General features: G+C 35.5%; 2 protein-coding genes across 3 annotated transcripts; both read left to right on the top strand.

Annotated features, from left to right (window-relative positions):
- Positions 1 to 3,817: 3,817 nt before the first annotated feature.
- Positions 3,818 to 8,209, top strand: LOC149006316 (uncharacterized). Of its 2 annotated transcripts, none has more exons than XM_089167315.1 (4): positions 3,818 to 3,909; positions 5,217 to 5,311; positions 7,381 to 7,595; positions 7,716 to 8,209. In XM_089167315.1, the coding sequence occupies exons 2-4, from the start codon at positions 5,222 to 5,224 to the stop codon at positions 7,996 to 7,998; spliced, it is 588 nt and encodes a 195-aa protein (XP_089023441.1). In that variant the 5' UTR covers positions 3,818 to 3,909; positions 5,217 to 5,221; the 3' UTR covers positions 7,999 to 8,209. The 2 variants fall into 2 exon arrangements, with proteins under 2 accessions (XP_089023441.1, XP_089023442.1); XM_089167316.1 differs by having other exon boundaries at positions 5,209 to 5,311.
- A 1,366-nt stretch (positions 8,210 to 9,575) lies between these two features.
- LOC149006315 (non-specific lipid transfer protein GPI-anchored 1-like) lies at positions 9,576 to 10,788 on the top strand. The gene is made up of 3 exons (XM_089166453.1): positions 9,576 to 9,942; positions 10,206 to 10,268; positions 10,368 to 10,788. Exons 1-3 carry the CDS (start codon positions 9,606 to 9,608, stop codon positions 10,568 to 10,570), a joined length of 603 nt encoding a protein of 200 aa, XP_089022579.1. The 5' UTR covers positions 9,576 to 9,605; the 3' UTR covers positions 10,571 to 10,788.
- The last annotated feature ends 7,241 nt before the right edge of the window (positions 10,789 to 18,029 follow it).

Here is an 18,029-nt window from a genome sequence, read left to right as displayed (position 1 = left end):
TAACTCTGTTGATGCTACAGTTGCAGATTGAGGTAAAGCGGTCTTGCTCTTGAGAGGAGGTGGACACGGTGGGGGCAACACCCATAAGTGTGGGGCCTATAAGTGAAAAATGATAAAATAATAAAAAAATAAATTCCATCACTTTAATCCCGTGGGCCCTCTGTAATTCGTGGTCAATAGCTGTTGGGAGAGACGATCCGGACTTTGATTGAGGTGTACAAGCAGGCTTGCCCTTGCATGTTTGAATAGCTTACCTCGCTATAGTCTGTGTATACAAGTGGCATTGTGCTTATGTAATTTGTTGGGAGTTCCCTCGGATTTTTGATGAATCCATCAAATGTAGCACTTGTATCCATTAAGGTATTCCCTTTCAAGTCTAATGAATCTGTGCATACGTGAACTATAAATGCATATGAGGCATTTTATCAAATCTACCTATTGTTGTAAAAATCCATTCGACAATGCAAGCGAACAACCTGTAAAAAACGTGCTCGATCAGGTTGGTCGAGGAACGTCTCCAACAATTGAGTTAGTAGAAGCTCATAGCTTTTGAAGAAGAAAATAACTTATAGAACTCTCAATGCTAGAGAGAGTAACCCAAAAGTGTGTACCTAATAATGATGAAGGTGTGGTATTTATAGAACTTAAGAGATGTTACCTTAATTGTGCTGTAATGGAGTTCAAATGGAGCTCTATAATTGTTGTTAACTTTCATGGGAAAAGAATCTTATCCTCCAAGAAAGTATTACTTAGATTGTAATTGTGGAATTCGATCTGGACTCTAAGAGCAATTCAAAATAGCTGACTTGATTGAAATCTTTATCCCTATTTTTAAAGAGGTTGGATACGATTCAAATTTGTACACGTTGCTTAGTGCCTTCGTTTTATTCGTGGTCCGACCAATGTATGATTGGTCTAGTTCTTCTTTAGTCGGCCTAGGTAAGTCTATTATAAATTGTCCATAACACTACCATGTGAGACTTCATTGCTAATGGATCTATCTAGGTGTTTCACCAAAGGATAAGGAATTCAAATTTAAATTCATAGACATCGAGTGATACTTTTTGATACAACCACAAGCCAAGGTTTTTTACTGGCTCTTTTCTTTTTTGGGGGGTAATGTTTATTGGCTCTTCTTGTTGAGCAACAAAATTGATGTGTTTACCATAACTGGGAAGGCCAAATTGAATTTTGTTAGGTTGGTTGTATAAATCTCTAGATTCATGATTCTATAGATTCACCTTTACACTAACGTGATCAGAGAGAATTCAGATTTCAAAGCTATACATTTGCACTTCGGGCAGATCACGCGATCAAATAGTTTTTAAGATGAACTCCCCACCACCTCAATTTTATAATTATGACTCCATAGATTGAAGTCTTGATTTGAAATCTCTAGATCTCTCAAATCTCCGGCCATGTTGGATTAATTGGTGGAACTCCCCCATCTACTAATAGTTTTTGTTGATCTCTCTAAGTTGGATAAAGTTTGGTTCATTACAGGTTGTATGTGTTTTGTGATGACATGTATTCTTTTGTTTTTGATTATTATAATTGTATTGTTAGTTATTATGAAAATCCATTTGATACAGTGACAATAATAGTTTGTATAGAAGCAACAAGAATGAGCTAACACAGAGCTGTTCTAGGTAGTAGGTTCGACTATCCTGTATTAATATCCCTATCCTCCAACTTAATAAAGCCCCTTTGTAAAAAAAATAAAAAATTGAACTCTTATATTCAAATCTTTTTCTCTCCACTATTTTTCACCTCTTAGTTGAAGGGCAATTGATTATGACAATAACATATAAAAAAAAATAATAATAATAATAAATAAAATTATTAACTGTAATAAAAGCTGTTGAATTAGTCATGGCCAACTGCAATCGAATTACCTGTCTTAGCTGGTTTTGTTAAAAATGGTGAGATAACAGAAAGCTTTTATGGAATGTGTCGTTTACCTTCAATACAGCCATGAAACTTCCTTAAAGTGATGAGGTGAACTGTCATTACTATGTATTTAAGGAGATGTTGAACCTTGCTAGAAACAGAAGAATTTAATTCCAAGAGATGGAAAATGATATGAAAGGTGGAAAATGAAAGAAACTACGTAAGATGAAAGCAAATGAAAGAGGCTTGTGAAGCTATGCATCTTCCATCTCTCAATTCGCATCTCCTATTTCATGCTATCTTTCTTTCCACCTCTAAAATCCCTTTCTCCATAACTTAAGAAAAACTTCTTTCTCTTCAGCACATATATGCTAAATAACTGGTTGATAAAACAAAGAAATTAAAAAGTTATTTTGAACTTTTTAAATTTCAACTAGTTATTTGACATTTATGCACAACAAAATATTTTTTTCTACAAACTGGTACCTTACCCCCTCTCCTATGGTGCATTTTTTTCTTCTTCTTATGGGTATTTTTTTTTTTTTTTTTTTTTTTTTGATTTTATACAAATGGCCTTTATTAAGTCGGAGAATAGGGATATTAATAACAAGAATCGAACCCACGATCTCTTCACTAAAAAGTGTTGGTTTTACTACTAGAACAGCTCTGTCGTTGACTAGGTATTCCTATCTACTTCATTAGATTCACATGGTCAACTCTAAACAACTGGGATAAATTTGTTTATATTATATTAAAATAAACTTCTATCTGAAAAATATGTAACATAAAAGAGTTGAAAAAACATACTCAACCAAGCTTTAAAAATGGTAAAATCTTCCTAAAAGATATTACGGATTTTTTCTTCATAATAAGGACAACCCATGAATAATTTATAAATAATTAATCACATAAAGATTTCTTAAGCAAGTAGTGTAAGAAAATCTGTTAGAAACGACAAAACAAATCAGTTCCTAGTTAATTAGAAAAAAGACCAAAAAAAGTGCGACTTTATAAGAAAGGAAAAAACTATAAAAATTTTGTCAATTTAAAGGTGTGATAAATCCATTTTACAGATAAAGAAAGAGACTGAATATAAATAATTCAATTCACATTTTATAGTCAACTTCTGCATTTATAAATCCACTAAAATTTTTAAAAAATGAATAATAGGGCAATCATTGTAATTAATTAAGAGTTTTGCAACTTTCCGTAAAGGGGCAATAATATGTTCTCCTGACGCTTTTAAACCCACTGTATGGGCCACTTATTTTTGAGTCCGAATCTGTGACCCGACGCTTCCTGACCACAAAAGCCTGTGGGGCCCACGGTGAAAAACACTTTTTAGAAAAAATAAAAAAAATAAAAAAACTTTTTTACCAGTGAGACTCACTAGTTTTTGTGGTCAGGAAGCGGAGCACTCTGTGCTCCTCCGACGGGGAGATGATCCGAATTCCTTGATTCAAATTTACAGATGAACTGTGAGCCACACTGTTACGTGTGATTTAAAAGCGTGATAGAGAAGTGATCCTGAGTCATTATTAATAAGAGAAGAAGATTTTACGAATAAGTATATTCCTTAAATGTACTGAAATTGTATTTTTCTTATATAAATTAGATGAAATTACATCAGATAACTAACTACCCACACCAAATACATGCATTAAGAAGAAAAAAAATGAATTAAAAAGTTAAGATTAATCCTGGCCTTAGAAATAGAATCAAATAAAAATAAGTCGTTGGATCCATTGGATTAAATCTTAATCCTGTAATAAGGGTTTAGTGTTATTCTATCCGTATTGGAATCTGAATCCCTGACTCGCGCATCCAGTTACGGGATTCTTTGCCAGCTCAGCTTGGGTTGTATTGTATTGTTTACTTTCGTGTCTTTTTATATATAAGAAGTATTCCCTTCCACGCTGCCCTTGTAATTGCTGATCACTGATCTGTTCTCTTGCTTCTTCAACTCTTCCTTCAGAAGCTCTGCTCCTTGTGTTTCATTCCTCTCTTCCAGGGAGTCAGGTACAGATTTCAACCTCTCTTATTCACTCTATCTGTTAGAGATTAGATTCTTACATTCTCAGGTTCTTCTCTTTCGTTTTTATGGTTCATTTTTCCATTTGAATTCGAATTGTTTGTAGTTTAGTTGATTGACTCGGAAATTCTCCTGCTTTTTTTTGTTTTGTTCCTTATCTCTTGAATAATTCTAGTCTTCTGAGTATCTATGTAGGGTTTGTCTTGTTTTATGACATTCCCAACACTTCGTATATCTCTGTCAGTGATGCTTAGGTTCATCCTTTGTATTTTTCAGGCTTGCATCGTGTATGTTTATGGGTTCCCACCTCTTCCTCACTTATCCCTTCAAAGTTTCTCTTCTCTATGTTAATTGAGTCGTGTACAGCACCTTATTTTGTTTGTTCGTGGGTTAATTTCATCTATAATCAATTTTCATTTCTTTAAGACTCGGCAGGGAAATGGGTATATTCAATTTGTATAATTTCTTATAACTAGACGGAAATTTCAACCACATATGATCTGGTGAGCTTGAATCAAATAGTTGATCTGAATGGAAGAAAATACAACACTAAGGCCTTCTAATCTATTCTCTCTGCCGTGATTTTGGGCTTGCATATATCGGTCTGGATTTTTTACGAGTATGTCTACGGGTTCCCTCCTCCTCACTTTATTCCTTCCTAATTTCTCTTCTCCATATTACTTGATGCTTGTACAAATCCTTATTTTGTTTGTTCGTTGGTTAATACCATCTATAATCAATTTTCCTAATTTTACGACTCGGTAGAAATAACATGTATATTCAGTTTGTATAATTTGTCAAAACTAGACCCAAATTTCAACACTACATATGATCTGGTAAGCTTTAAGCAAATAGTTGATTCGAATGGAAGAAAATACAATTCACAAGTAAGGTCTTCTAATCTATTCTCTCTGCCATTATCTGATGGGCTTGTATTTTTTTATTGTGATTATAGTACTTTTATTCTGGGTGTAATCAATTTATATGGCAGAGAAGAGTGCCTGAGGGTCGTTTGGTGACTCTATATATGTACCCAATGTGTTCATATGAACGACCCTAAAGATTTTTCCTCTGACATTAAATAAGATCCCTTGAACTAGCCCACCTGTATGTGATCCAACCATTTCCTTTGTTGTATTTCTGTTTGATTTTTCCCAATTCTGATTTAATATGTGTGTGTATAAGATATAACAATCATTCATTTACTGGATATTGGATTTTTCTGCTTTACTTTTCTCATTAATTGCCATCCCCCATGTGTTCCTGATTTTCAGCGATTGTGCTAGTTTTGCAGAAGAAATGGCTTTTCAGACTGCTCATATATCTCTTACTGTGATGGCATTTGGAATTCTGGCCTTCATATTTGGAGTAGTTGCTGAAAATAAGAAGGTATACTAGTTGTAATTTTAATATGTATGTACTGGTTTTTCTTTCAAATATCCCTGGTAGAACCTGCTTTATTTACTATATTTTGTTCATTCTATTATATGTTAGACCTATATAACTTTATTTTTCTTTCATTCCTGTGTCAACAACAAGGGGTGTGCCCATGTGTGTCTTTAGAACATTGTTTGTGTAAGAGTTTCATGTTCAAAATACAACAACTAAATGCATAGAACTCTGCTTTTGTGGAAGCCTTTCGCACTGGGTCCGCCCTTCTTTTAAGGATAATTTATACATTTTGGAGTATTTTCCATCTTAATTATCTCAACAGTGACAAGTATAAAATTCTAGGCAAAAAGACAATGGTGGAATTACCATATCTCAATGGCTGCTTGCTGTTTTTAATTATTTTAAAATCAATGTATTACATCTGATCTTTATCTTACTGTTCTTGTGGTATTTGTATTGGACCTATATTTGATAAAGAGTTATGACATTCACTGGTATCTTGCATTCAGTTATGGACTGTGTGACCCTGGTTTGCACATGGCAACAAGTTTAATGGCACTCAGTTGTTTGTACAGGTTATGATTTTAATTTTTCGTTGAAGTTGCAGAGTAGGCCACTAACTTTATTGATGATATGGAGGATATTTCTCAAATATTTTATGGTCAACCAACTCTTGTGAATGTCTAGACTACTGACTCCCCCCAACAAAAGTAAAAAAAGAAAAAAATTTCCTCTATGTATTGGCTACATACTGTGAAAGAAAAGACAGCATATAGTTGAAACTATGTTATCTGGTTTCAAACCTTAAGTGCTTGTGTCTCAGACTGTGTGATGCAATCAAGCATTTCCAGAAACACTTGTCCTATTTTTGCTATGATTTCTGTGTCATATTTGATTTCCTTAATGGCAGAACGGCTATACCATAAAATCTATGGGCTGCAAGTCTATTTACCCCAGCGGTTGCATGTTTTAAGAAAGTGATCTAGGTTGGGCCATGTCAAAATCTGTATCCAAGTTCTTTGAGAAACCTTCCCATATATTTGCATGCTTCCTCCCAGTTGTTCAAGTATTGAGTATTGGTGGTTCATGATTTTCAGTTCTTTCTTTCATACTTGCCCAACTCCATTTTGGCTGAGTAGGACATTGGGCTAATGTGGAACCCGAGTTGCAAACTTAATTGGGTTTTCATATGGATGCACCAGGACTTATGACAGGTAAATTAGTGTATGAATGGAGCAACAATCTTCTGAAGGGACTATTGGTGAACTTTAACTCAGTTGATACAAATGGAATTAGAATTACTGTGTGGGCTATCCTTATCTAGAAATTACCATTAAGTTGGTATATCATAAATCTGGTAAGGGCTATCTCTTTGAAATGGGAAATAAAAGACTCATATCTTGACTTAACAATTGAAATGTATTCTGTCGATGGAAAATTTGACTTAAGGGAAAGTAACCCAATCTCTTAACAGAAACACCAAACTGTCTACTAAAATAAATTTCTATTTACAAGATAAACCATAAAGTAACAATCTTCGAGATATCCTACTGAAACCAGACCACTCAAATTGATCCTGGTTCATCTCTATATAGATTCTAGAATGAATTTGGCCAGATCCATGGAAGTGCTCCTTCATCTTCACAAACTTTCAGCTCCACTTGAGATGCCGTGGTGTGCATCTTGGTGTAAATCCATAGATTCCATGGTGTACACATGGCTGTGTATAAAATAATTTCTTCACTTCATGTATAGAAGAGCACATCCATGCTCATAATGTTTACTCTCCATGTCTTGAACCCTTTTCTTTTAGAAACACATTGGCTGAAATTGTATTTGTTAGGAGTTCAAATATATCTTCAGTGTACTTCCCTATATAAGAAGAGGATTGAAATAAAAATTTTTATATATAAAACTCATATTTTGCATCTAGTTCCATAGATTTTAGTCTATTTTTTTTTTTTTTTGTTTTTTGTTTTTTTTTTGTGGTTGAATCAATTTAGAAAAGATACTTAGGTTCAACCATGTTTGATTTGTTTATCTTTTCTTTTTATGGGTTTTTTCAGCCAGCACTAGGAACGCCAATTACTGGAAAAGGTGTTGTTATTTGCAAGTACCCCTCTGATCCAACTGTTGCTTTGGGGAGTTTATCTGTTGTAGCTCTGTTTTTGTCAGCTTGTTTTGGTCTTTTCTCCATCTTTTACCCCTACAAAGGAGTCTCTGTTCCAAAAGCTGCGTTGTTCCGGAGCACTACCATGGTTGTGTTCTTCATAGTTGCAGTGTAAGTGATTTTATTTGCAGTTGACCTTATGTTCTGTTATGGACAGAGTACTTGGTGTAATAACTTGTGATTGATAAATAAATTGCATTCATTCCTTTCTGTATTTTTGTGTGAAATCAGGTCTGTGTCTGTGCTTGCGGAGGCGTTGATGATGTGGGCAACCATCACTGAAGGCCTTCACCGTGCTCTCAATGTTCATCACAACCTCGATTATACATGTCCCACAGCCAAGACAGGTCTTTTTGGTGGTGCTGCCTTTTTGGCCCTTGATGCTTCATTATTCTGGTTGATTTGCCAAATGTTGACACTCAATGCCAGAGCTGACTACCTTGAAGATGATGACCCCAAGGGAGAATACGGCGAAGTGCTTACAACAGAATTTGATATCAAGGCTAGGCCTTAAAACTCGAAGCACGAAAGAGCTTTAGCAAAAGCTTGCTCTGCCAGAATACTTCTTCTTCTTCTTCTTCTTTTTCTTTTTTTAATTAAATTATAGGGTTGGTCATTTATGGAATCACTTCGTTTTTGTAAATATGAATGCCAGTTTGGACCTTGCGTTCTTGTGTTTCTGATACTTGGTTGCAATAATAAAATGTCTAGATTTCTCCTTGAAATGGTGTGTAATTCGTGCCCATAATCGTCTTCATAAACAGGGTTAAAGGCCCAAAACAAAGGCCATAACTAGCCAACAACATCAGTAGAAGATCTGCCAGTAGAAGAAATCTTCGCTTGCAGGACCCCCTCTAAGAACAGAGAAATATCTGGGAAGAATATGAAAGAGCCCTTTAAAACCAAAGTGATGGATAAATCGGTGTAGATTTGGGAGAAGTTCCTTCTGCAAAAATAACGATTAATATTGGTTGGATTATCTCACTAAAATCTGTACCAGCCAGAGTTCGTTAAGGGGCTTTAAATAATACCTTGGGATCCTACCCCTAATCAAATGCTTTTACGTATGAGTTCTAGTCTGTTCTACCAGCACTTTTACAAGGTTGTCATGGCATTTGGTGTGGTATCAAAAACAAGAAGAAAAAAACATTGTTTCAGCTAAATGGAGTTGCATAGATTCTTATCTTTTAATTAGTTTGTTTAGGATCATATTATATACAAGACTTAAGGTATGTATATTTTTTCTCATCAATTCTCTTGTAAGTTATCTTCAGTCTACTACCCCTAGCACGTCTAAAAGCTTCAATCTGGAGTAAATCAATTTACCGTACATGACTATTTACAGGACTCATTTGAACGTGGTTGTGCCATCTCGAACAACTTTCTCGTAGCTTATCACTTATCAAAGTTACATCCAAACCCGTTCTAATATGATCATTTCTTATTTTATCCTTCTTAGTTTTGTCATTCATTCTTCTTAGTATTTTTATTTCTACTATATTGAGTTTATCTATGGGATGTTTTTTAACAGCCCAACACCTTGTACCGTACATCATAATTAACCGATTGATAGTCCTAAAAAGTGTCTTTGAGCTTTAAAAGAATACGTCAATTGCAAAAGACTCCGAAAATGCATCAAAGTACCTAAAACAGTCACTTTGAGGATCTTCTTTTCATCAAGTTCCATCACCTTATCATCTTACCGGTCATTTACTAAAGCTACGAACTAGATATTCTACTGTAATCCATATCAATTGAATTTATCTCATACGATAGCACAATCTCATGCATACACATATACAGGGTTGAAAATGACCAAACCACCCATCTTGCGTGCTGGTTGCACTCCTATTGTCCATTTTTCCTGCGCAGGCCCAGCATCCTAATTCCTACATCCCATGTGGGAAATCAGGAAAGAAGGAATCTTCCATGTCCAACTATCCTTCTTCATTTATGGCAAACACCTGCCCACACCCACCCACCTGTGCACTTAAATTTCTGTTTGGAGCCCAACATCCAACTACTCTATTAAATGTTTCTCTTTCTGATATAACTGATCAGATTTGTACTATTAGTAGACTAGCAGTAACAGTTCAGCAAGATCTTCATCAATCTAAGACGATGAAGATGACCCTTCTCCTCAGCTTCATTTTGATCTTCTCAGTTTTCCAAATTTCACCCATTAGCTCAGCTTCTGTGGAGCAAGAGTGTAGCAGCGAGATCTCAAAGGTGACACCATGCCTTGACTACGCCACTGGGAAGACTTCTTCTCCCACTGAACAGTGTTGCAGCGCAGTGACCGACATCAAGAGCCACCATCCTGTTTGCCTTTGTTATGTAATTCAACAAAACCATGATGGCCTGCCTTCCATTAAGCAGTTAGGGCTTCAAGAAGCCAAGTTGCTTCAGTTACCCAAGGCTTGCAAGTTGGCTAATGCTAGTCTCAGTGAATGCCCAAGTAATTATGCATCCACACTCTTAATTTCTTTCTTTTTTGAGTTCGGTGATCGGGCTCTAATACCAAATGTTAAGTACTTCATAGAAAAAGTTGAATCAAGCAATAATACATAACAGTATATGAATTTCCACATTTCTGATTTATCCATTTCAGGGTAGAACTGCTACCCCTTTGACTGATTAATATTAACTAACTCTGTGGGTTATATGTTCTAACTGATATCGTTATCTATTGACCAAGACTAATTACTTTTGTTTGGACAGAGCTTTTAAATTTATCAGCCAATTCTCCAGATGCTGCAATCTTTACAAATCCTTCGTCAGCAGGTTTGAGCTTCAGCTCCTGTTTTTATTGCATCTACTTAATGATCCATGCGGTGTGAAATCCTGATTCCTGAATGATAATCTTTGTGTGTTGAATTGCAGTAACTTCTAATAATTCAGCGGCTACGGCAAGTGAGAACTCTAAATCAAATGGATTTAAGCATGGAACCCAAGTTGCAGGTCCTACAGTCATCACAGTTGCCATGGCTCTCTTCATTTTAGTGCTTCCAACAGGTCTATCCTCCCAGCTGCTATCTGCTGGAGCATGTATCACTTATTTAATGTTAATTTTCGCTTCAAAGTAGATACCAGAAAATTTTGCACTGGGAATGTGAGTTAGATATCTTAAATGAATTTTCTTTTGTTACCAAAAGATGATTGTTCTGTATTTTTGGGTAGAAGTCTTGACACACCATGGAAAATCTTACATTACTGGTAGATTTTCTTCCCTTATTTCACATGTGAAATGGGAATATTAAAGGTTTGTTTCTAATGAAACCCTAAGGATGCAAGTTTGGTCTTGACGGTCCTAACCCCGAATAGGGTTTGGGCTCAAGATTTTGGCCTTGAGGGTAGACTTGATATTACTCTTCGGCCCTATGGTCTGTCCCAACTGGTCCTTGATTTTTGGCACAAACCCTAACCCTAATTTTGTCATTTATGCTTGATCTCAATGAATTAGAATTAAGGAAAATGATAGGGCTATAAGGCCAATTAGGGCCACAACCAAGTAAATGGCCAATTAGGGCCAGGGCCAAGAATATGGCCAATCAGGGTGGCAATGGGCTTGGGTTGGCTCTATAGGGCTTAGGGTCAGGGACAATAATTATTGGCTTTAAATTAGGGTCAAGGCGGGAATGAGCTTAGATTATAATATTTAGAGCTGCCCACTCTCTTAGCAAGGAAGGCTCTCACCATGTTATCTCAGACTGAGTGGCCACTCTCCTCCCCATGGTTGCATGAGGTGTTGTTTTTTTCTCTGGGTTTTCTCCCAGCTATGAATGAAAATCTTTACTACCAAAAAAAAAAAAATAAAAATAATATATAGAGCTGCACTTTGGATTGCAAAAGCCTGGCCTAGCCCAATTGTAGCCTTATCAAACTCTATCCCCCCAACCCCCCAGAAGAGAAAAAAAAAAAAAAAAAAAAAAACCCAACTCAAAAATAAATAAGGAGTTGAGATCCATTCACCCGAGCATGACATTCCCCGTCCCCGCGCTTTGGATTAGGCTACTCATGTACCACAAGCAAATCATGTGTCACCCATCCAAAGGGGTGGGTGGATGAGCAACCGTCCTGCCTAAGCGAAGAGGATCTTGATTCTATAAATGGGTAATGGAGAGTTTGGATTTTTTCCCCTTTTCTTTTGCCGGGGAGAGTTTTAATCAACTCAAAGGATACACATGCTCTCCAAATATTTTTTCACTACACAATAAGTATGAGTCCCACATCTGAGTATTGATAAAATGATTTAGATGTGAGACCTCCACTAGATTCTACATAAGTTCACCCACATGTTCACCCACATTGTATGGTAAAAAAAGCATTACAGTATGTGCTCCACCAAAGGGGAGGTGAACCGGACAAAGGGTGAGGTGGGCTTGAAATCTCATAGACTACTCTCAAAGGCAAAGCCCATCTGCTGCTCTTTTGGCTGTTGATAGGCCCAGCCCAGTGAGTAGTTTAAAACCTACACCAGATTCAAATTGCAGTATATGATACCATAGAGGATTCTTCTACCAGAAAAGAAAAAAAAGACAATAATAATGTAGAGGAGGGGATTCCGTTTCCCAAAATCATGATTATGATCATAATCATAATTAGTCATCGAAGATAACCCCTTTTACCTTGGTCCAACCACACCACCGGTCCACCGCACCTTCTCCTTGTTCCCTAGAAGAAGAAGGAATGATTACGCACAGCATTTCTCTTGGTTTTGACAAACCTTAATCATTAAACCCTTAACCTTAAAAGGCTTAAACCCCCACCACTATCTTCCCTAATCCTTCCTTCCACTAAAATCACCCCATTCTAGCATCATTGTTTCTAGAATCTTTTTACATCAACCTCCTTCGGTTCCATTGCAAACAGGGTCTTCATCTATTTTTGAATGAGTGATTTTTTTCGAGAGTTTGAAAATAGTAATTTGGGGATTTAGATGTCTTTTCATTGACTTCAAAAATATTAAAGTTGAGTAGAATACTGGAGAAGGTCACAAAAATAAATCCGGATCACCATCCCATTAGGGAATAAGAATGTGTTCTCTTGATCCTTTTTTTCTATTAATACTTTTCAAACTCACATAAAATCGACTCGAGGCTTTCCTTGATTTATTTTGTCAATATTTAAATATTTTTCTTGCTTAGTTGAGAAAATGGTAAGAGAACACATTGTTCTCCCCAAGATTTGACATGTTGGGAAAATGTCGCATGTTGTTGACTATCGACACTAGTGACACGGTGACATTTTGTCGACATATCAGCTACTTTGGCAACGTGTCAATGAAAATTCAAACCCAGATTTTGGGGGGTATTTACAATCGTTTTGACTTGAATTTTGTTATATAGCCTAATTTAAAGCCAATAAACACATTGAAAGTATTATTTTGGCCTAAAATATCATTTAATTTAAAGTTTCTCATTGGCACATGTCTAACTATATTCTGGCAAAACTGAAAGTCTAGAAAACTCATATACACTAATGTAAACATGCAAAGATAACACAACTAATGAAGAAAAGTACTAAAGTCTACAATTCATTATACAATTACGTTGAGTATAGTTCATGCTTCACATTTTGTTGTTGATGGACACGGGGTCCCAATTCAAGGGAGGGTCCTGGGAAGCCACCCTGGTGAGAGTGTGGGGACAGTGCCCATGGAGCCTGTAGAGGTCTTACATTACTTTGGCAAAAATTGAATGGAAAATCGGTTAAAAACTTAACAAAATTTTGTTAAATATAGTGAATCTGACGATATATTGCCGATTTTTTAGCGGTATATGGGCGATTTTGGAAAAGTTGATATCACTCATCGCCCATATGATTTTTTAGCCACCCTTGTACCTTGATTCTCTCAAAACAAAGATAACAAAAATTTCTCTCTCATTTTTTTATTTTTTTTTGATAAACTGAGTTTTAATTAGAAGGAGGACAAGAAAAAACCAAGACATTCTGATTACAAGCTTCAAGAAGCCAAGAAGTGGAAATAGACTATACAGTTCGACTTGCCACTAACTGGGCCTTCCTAGCTAGGGAATCGGTTCAAGATCCAGAAAATTTCTCTCTACTCAAGCAATGGAAGTCAAGAAGGAAAATAAAGTATACTCAAATATTGCGTACGAAAAATGAAAAAAATTAAGAAGGGACGTACCAAACGTGCCCGTGCGGTGGGCGTTTCCTTCTTTGAAATGTCGCTCCCTCCCTCCCGGCCTCCCTCCCTCCCTCGTATCAACGCCAAGTGATCTTTATCAGGAAAAACAATGTCACGTGATCCAAACTTAAAAAGCAGAGAAACCGACAAAGATGTCAAAAGCTACCATTTAATTGGAAATGAGGGTAATGATTTTTGTTGATGACGTTGGTAAGTAAGATTACCCGTTTGATTGGCATCTTATGGCTATTTTGAGGGTATCAAACCGTTGGATGAAGAACTGATGAAGGAAGAGCCTCACTTGCCAAGCGTTTCAAATCTCGAGGCTGAAAAGAGTGACACGGTTTAGGGCGGGACCCAGGCTATTTTTTTGATTGATTGATTGATTTAACCTCATCATCTCGATTTTGATAGGAAACCTTTTTCTGGAAAAGAAATGGTAATTAAAGAGAAAAAGGGAAGAAAGGGGAAAATGAAAAATGCTCGGAGAGACAATGGGTTTTTTTCGATTAATTTTTTTTTTATTTACATTTAAATCCTATTGAGAAAGTACTGGCACGAGGCTAACCCGTTACGTTTCGCACTTTGCTTTTGTTAATGTGGTGGACCGGTCAACGGATTGTGGGATTGAAATCTGGTCGAGATTTTGACCGAAGTTTAAATCTCAACCATTGATTTTTAGAATTGAAATTTCTGTCAAAATCCTGATGCAACGATTGAGGATCTCGCTGAACGCGGGGCTACGTTGGGGTCGAAGGCCTATGCCCCCCCACCCCCACTATTTTAAAAAGTTCAGTTACTTTATCTATTTTATCTAAGCTTTTTTTATTCTTACATGTGAAATATCATTTTCTAGCCCCTTAAGATATTTAAAAACAAATTTAATGGTAAAGATGATCAGCTAATTACACAATGGTTACATGACTCCTATTTTGAAGAATAAAATGTAAAATCTAATGAAAAATTAATTTATAATCTCTAAAATCTCTCCCTTTTTTTTTTTTTTTTATTCTTATTTATTATCTCTTCTCTCTTTAAACGTGGTTTAGGAAAAATTTGAAAAAATTAAAAGTAAAGAAATTATTCATAAATTTTCTTCACCGTCAGTTATTCTCTTACTTTTTTTATTTTTTTTATTTCTTTATTTGAATTTATATGGTCTCTCTTTCTTTCTTTCTTTCTTTTTTTTTTTTTTTTTTTTTTTTCTTTATTTGAATTTATACTCGATGTGCTTTACATTTAGCCTTTTTTTTTTTTTTGCCAACCCCAGTTTATAAACAAGTAGTTCAACCGGCGTCGCACACCTGGCTGTGGTGGGTGAGTCTCCCAGCGGGAGATTTTTTGCATCCACAAGGATTCGATACCGGAACCTTACTTAAGTGAACCAAGTTGCTTACATTTAGCCTTCTACTACTAAAATCGTCTTTCTTTTTCGTTTTTTTTCTTCTTTTAATATTGATTTTGTAATATTTTTTAAATAAATTAATTAATTAAAACGCTAAATTTTTTTATAAGGTATTAATTTATTAGCTATAATTATGTTTTAATTTTTTTTTTCTTAAATAATTTATTTATATATTTGTAAGGGTAAAATGGCCATTATTAATGATTACGTATATTTTTATTATTGAAGGCCATTAAACATGATAATGTAATTCAAAAGTGTGATATTTAGTGGGTCCCACATGGACCATACAAATGTGTAGTGAAAAATATTAATGCTTCCTTAAGGGGGAGATGATCCAGGCTCTCATTATCCGCCCCTCATGTTAAATCTTGGTTCCGCCCTTGAACACAAGCAAAGTCCCTTCATTTCCCTATAGTGAAATACACAATGCAATAACATAATATGTGAAATGTTATCTTCATCTGTTAATCGAGAACTCATGTGTAAAGTCCCATAAATTCACAAAATTAACAAATGCTCAAGACTCAATTAACCTATCAAATAAACAGGCTAAATAAGATTCATATTCGGATTCAATTTGAACACAAATCAAATGTGGGTTAAACATGTATTGATTCTAGTTCGACAATGTGTGCCAACTCAGCCCCAATCGACCTGGTTAACTCGGCAGGCAGCTCACCAAGTCAACTTAGTCGAAAGTGCTCGGTTTTGCACGAGGTTCAACATAGACATGCATAACAGCCGTGCAAATCTTTTTACAGAGTCGAAAAAACTTACCCCTCAACCTGGGCCCTCCAACATCATATTTAAACAAAGTATCCATCAAAGAAATTTGGCCAAAATTAGGTGAGGTGAAGCAAACTTACCTCCTTACGTGATCAAACCTTCAAATCGCGATTTGACATTGTCAAAATGACCAAACCCTCTTCCCAAAACTTATTCCTCTCTTCTCTCTCCTCTCCCATGAGTTTTTTTCTTCAAAAAGATCTAATAAAAATGTTGGTAAATGAAACTGAGGGTTAAAGGGCATTTTGAAAGGTAAAAAAACCATTTTACCCTTTTTGGGTAGGGACAGGTCAGATAACCTATATGATCGCCCCCATATTTTTCTCATGCGAGGGTCGATCGAGATGGTCTTTGGAGCGTAGCTACCTTACAAAATTTCATACTCAATGGTATATTTTACTTGAGACTTTAAGTCCTCTTTCATAACTTTATGGGCGTACCAAAATCTCACTTTAATGCCTTCGGAAGTAATTTTCTCTCTTCTGATGAAGTCAAACAAGGTGGTTGGGCCTTCATCACGATTATCCAAATCCATGGGTTTGATCCCCAGACCTTCAGGTTCAACTCGGATAGTCCAAAGTTGATCTCTTCCTAAACTTTGGGTATGCAGACATGAGGTACCGAATTGTCAAGTCAGAAATTTAGGGGATCTCACAATTCCATTATCAATAATAAGTATAAGTTTCTTTTAGATTTTTTTGATTGAGGGATTGCCTTTATCTCATCATCTCAAAATTTGATAGGAGAGTTTTGTGGAAAAGAAATGATAACTATTTTATAATAATTATTTTTTTTTTTTTTGGAAAAAATAGGGGATGCATTAGGGTTGATCTCGCGTAATATGTATTGTTCAAACTTGCGAGTTTGACCCATGCAAGCATGAGTCTTGTAAACTATCCGCACAAGTAGTGGTCCCATCAACATAACCCCGCCGAAGGCTTAATATAGCCTACAGAAATCAGTAGTGGCCCTTGTTCAGGTCAAAAAGTACACAACTGTCCAATATGAGAAACAAAGAAATAGAGGGGATTCAAACTCAAAAGATGGGGTTATCAAACAACATGGGAGTGAGCTTAGGTTTACTAGACTACCACCCCTTGTGATAGAAATGATAATTAAAAAAAGAGAAAAAAAAAAAAAAAGAAAAAAAAAAACTTAGAGAGTTGAGGTTTTTTATTTTGATAGTAGAAAAGAGCCTTGAGGATGTAGTCGTGGTGGTGCGCACAAGCTGGCCCGGATGAACCTCATTCCAAAAAAAAAAAAAAAAGAGGGCTAGAGGGTAAAGATCCCACATTTTAATTATATTATAATGTTTAGACATGGCCTTCACATATTAAAATATAGATAATAATTAATAATGACATTTTTACCCTTACAAAAATATAAGTAAATTATTCAAAAAAAAAAATTATAAGTATATATAATAAATAAACATCTTATAAAATACTTTTTTAGTTATAATTAATATATTTTTATTTAAAAAATCTTACTAAATCAACATTAAAGGGAAAGAGAGAAAAAAATGATTTCAAGAGTAGAAGGCTAGATGTAAACAGAAGGAATCATGGTAATTAGTTACTTTAGGGGGGCAGAACCGATTCAAACTCGACAACCCCGTGGTGATCTCGTCTGCGGCCCCTCGACGGGGCTAAACCTCTTTGCCCGCTTGTTTTGGGCCCTTCCCCCCTCTTTTTTTTCCTTTGTGTCCCCCGCCCCCAAATTCTAAATATTCAATTCATAATATAAAAATCAAATAAAAAATAATAAAAGATAATCTAGAAAGAAAGACCATATAAAAAAATAAAAATAAAAAGAAAAAAAAACGGAGAAAGAGTAAGAGAATAAGTGATTGTGGAGGAAGATTTATAAATAAACTCCTTGCCTTTAATTCTTCAAATTTTCCTTAAATCATATGTAAAGAAAAAAGAGAGAGAGGAGATAATAAATATGAATAAAAATAGAGAATAAATGGGGAGAGATTTAAGGATTATGAATTAATTTTTAATTAGATTTTACTTTTTTTCTCCGAAATATAACCATTGATTAATTATTAAAGATGACATTTATGCCTATCATCTTTATCTTTAAATTTTTTTCTCAATATTTTGGGACTAGAAAGTAATATTTCACTATGCTAGCAGCACATCCATCGGTTACTGGAAAATCGACCTTGTCTCCGAAAATCGACCGGTTCTCCGAC

Source organism: Hakea prostrata, chromosome 8 (assembly GCF_041222555.1).
Source record: "Hakea prostrata isolate BN-2017 chromosome 8, UWA_Hpros_2, whole genome shotgun sequence".
NCBI classification, from domain to species: domain Eukaryota; kingdom Viridiplantae; phylum Streptophyta; class Magnoliopsida; order Proteales; family Proteaceae; genus Hakea; species Hakea prostrata.
The sequence above is the reverse complement of the archived record's forward strand: the minus strand, read 5'-3'. Positions and strand labels throughout refer to the sequence as shown.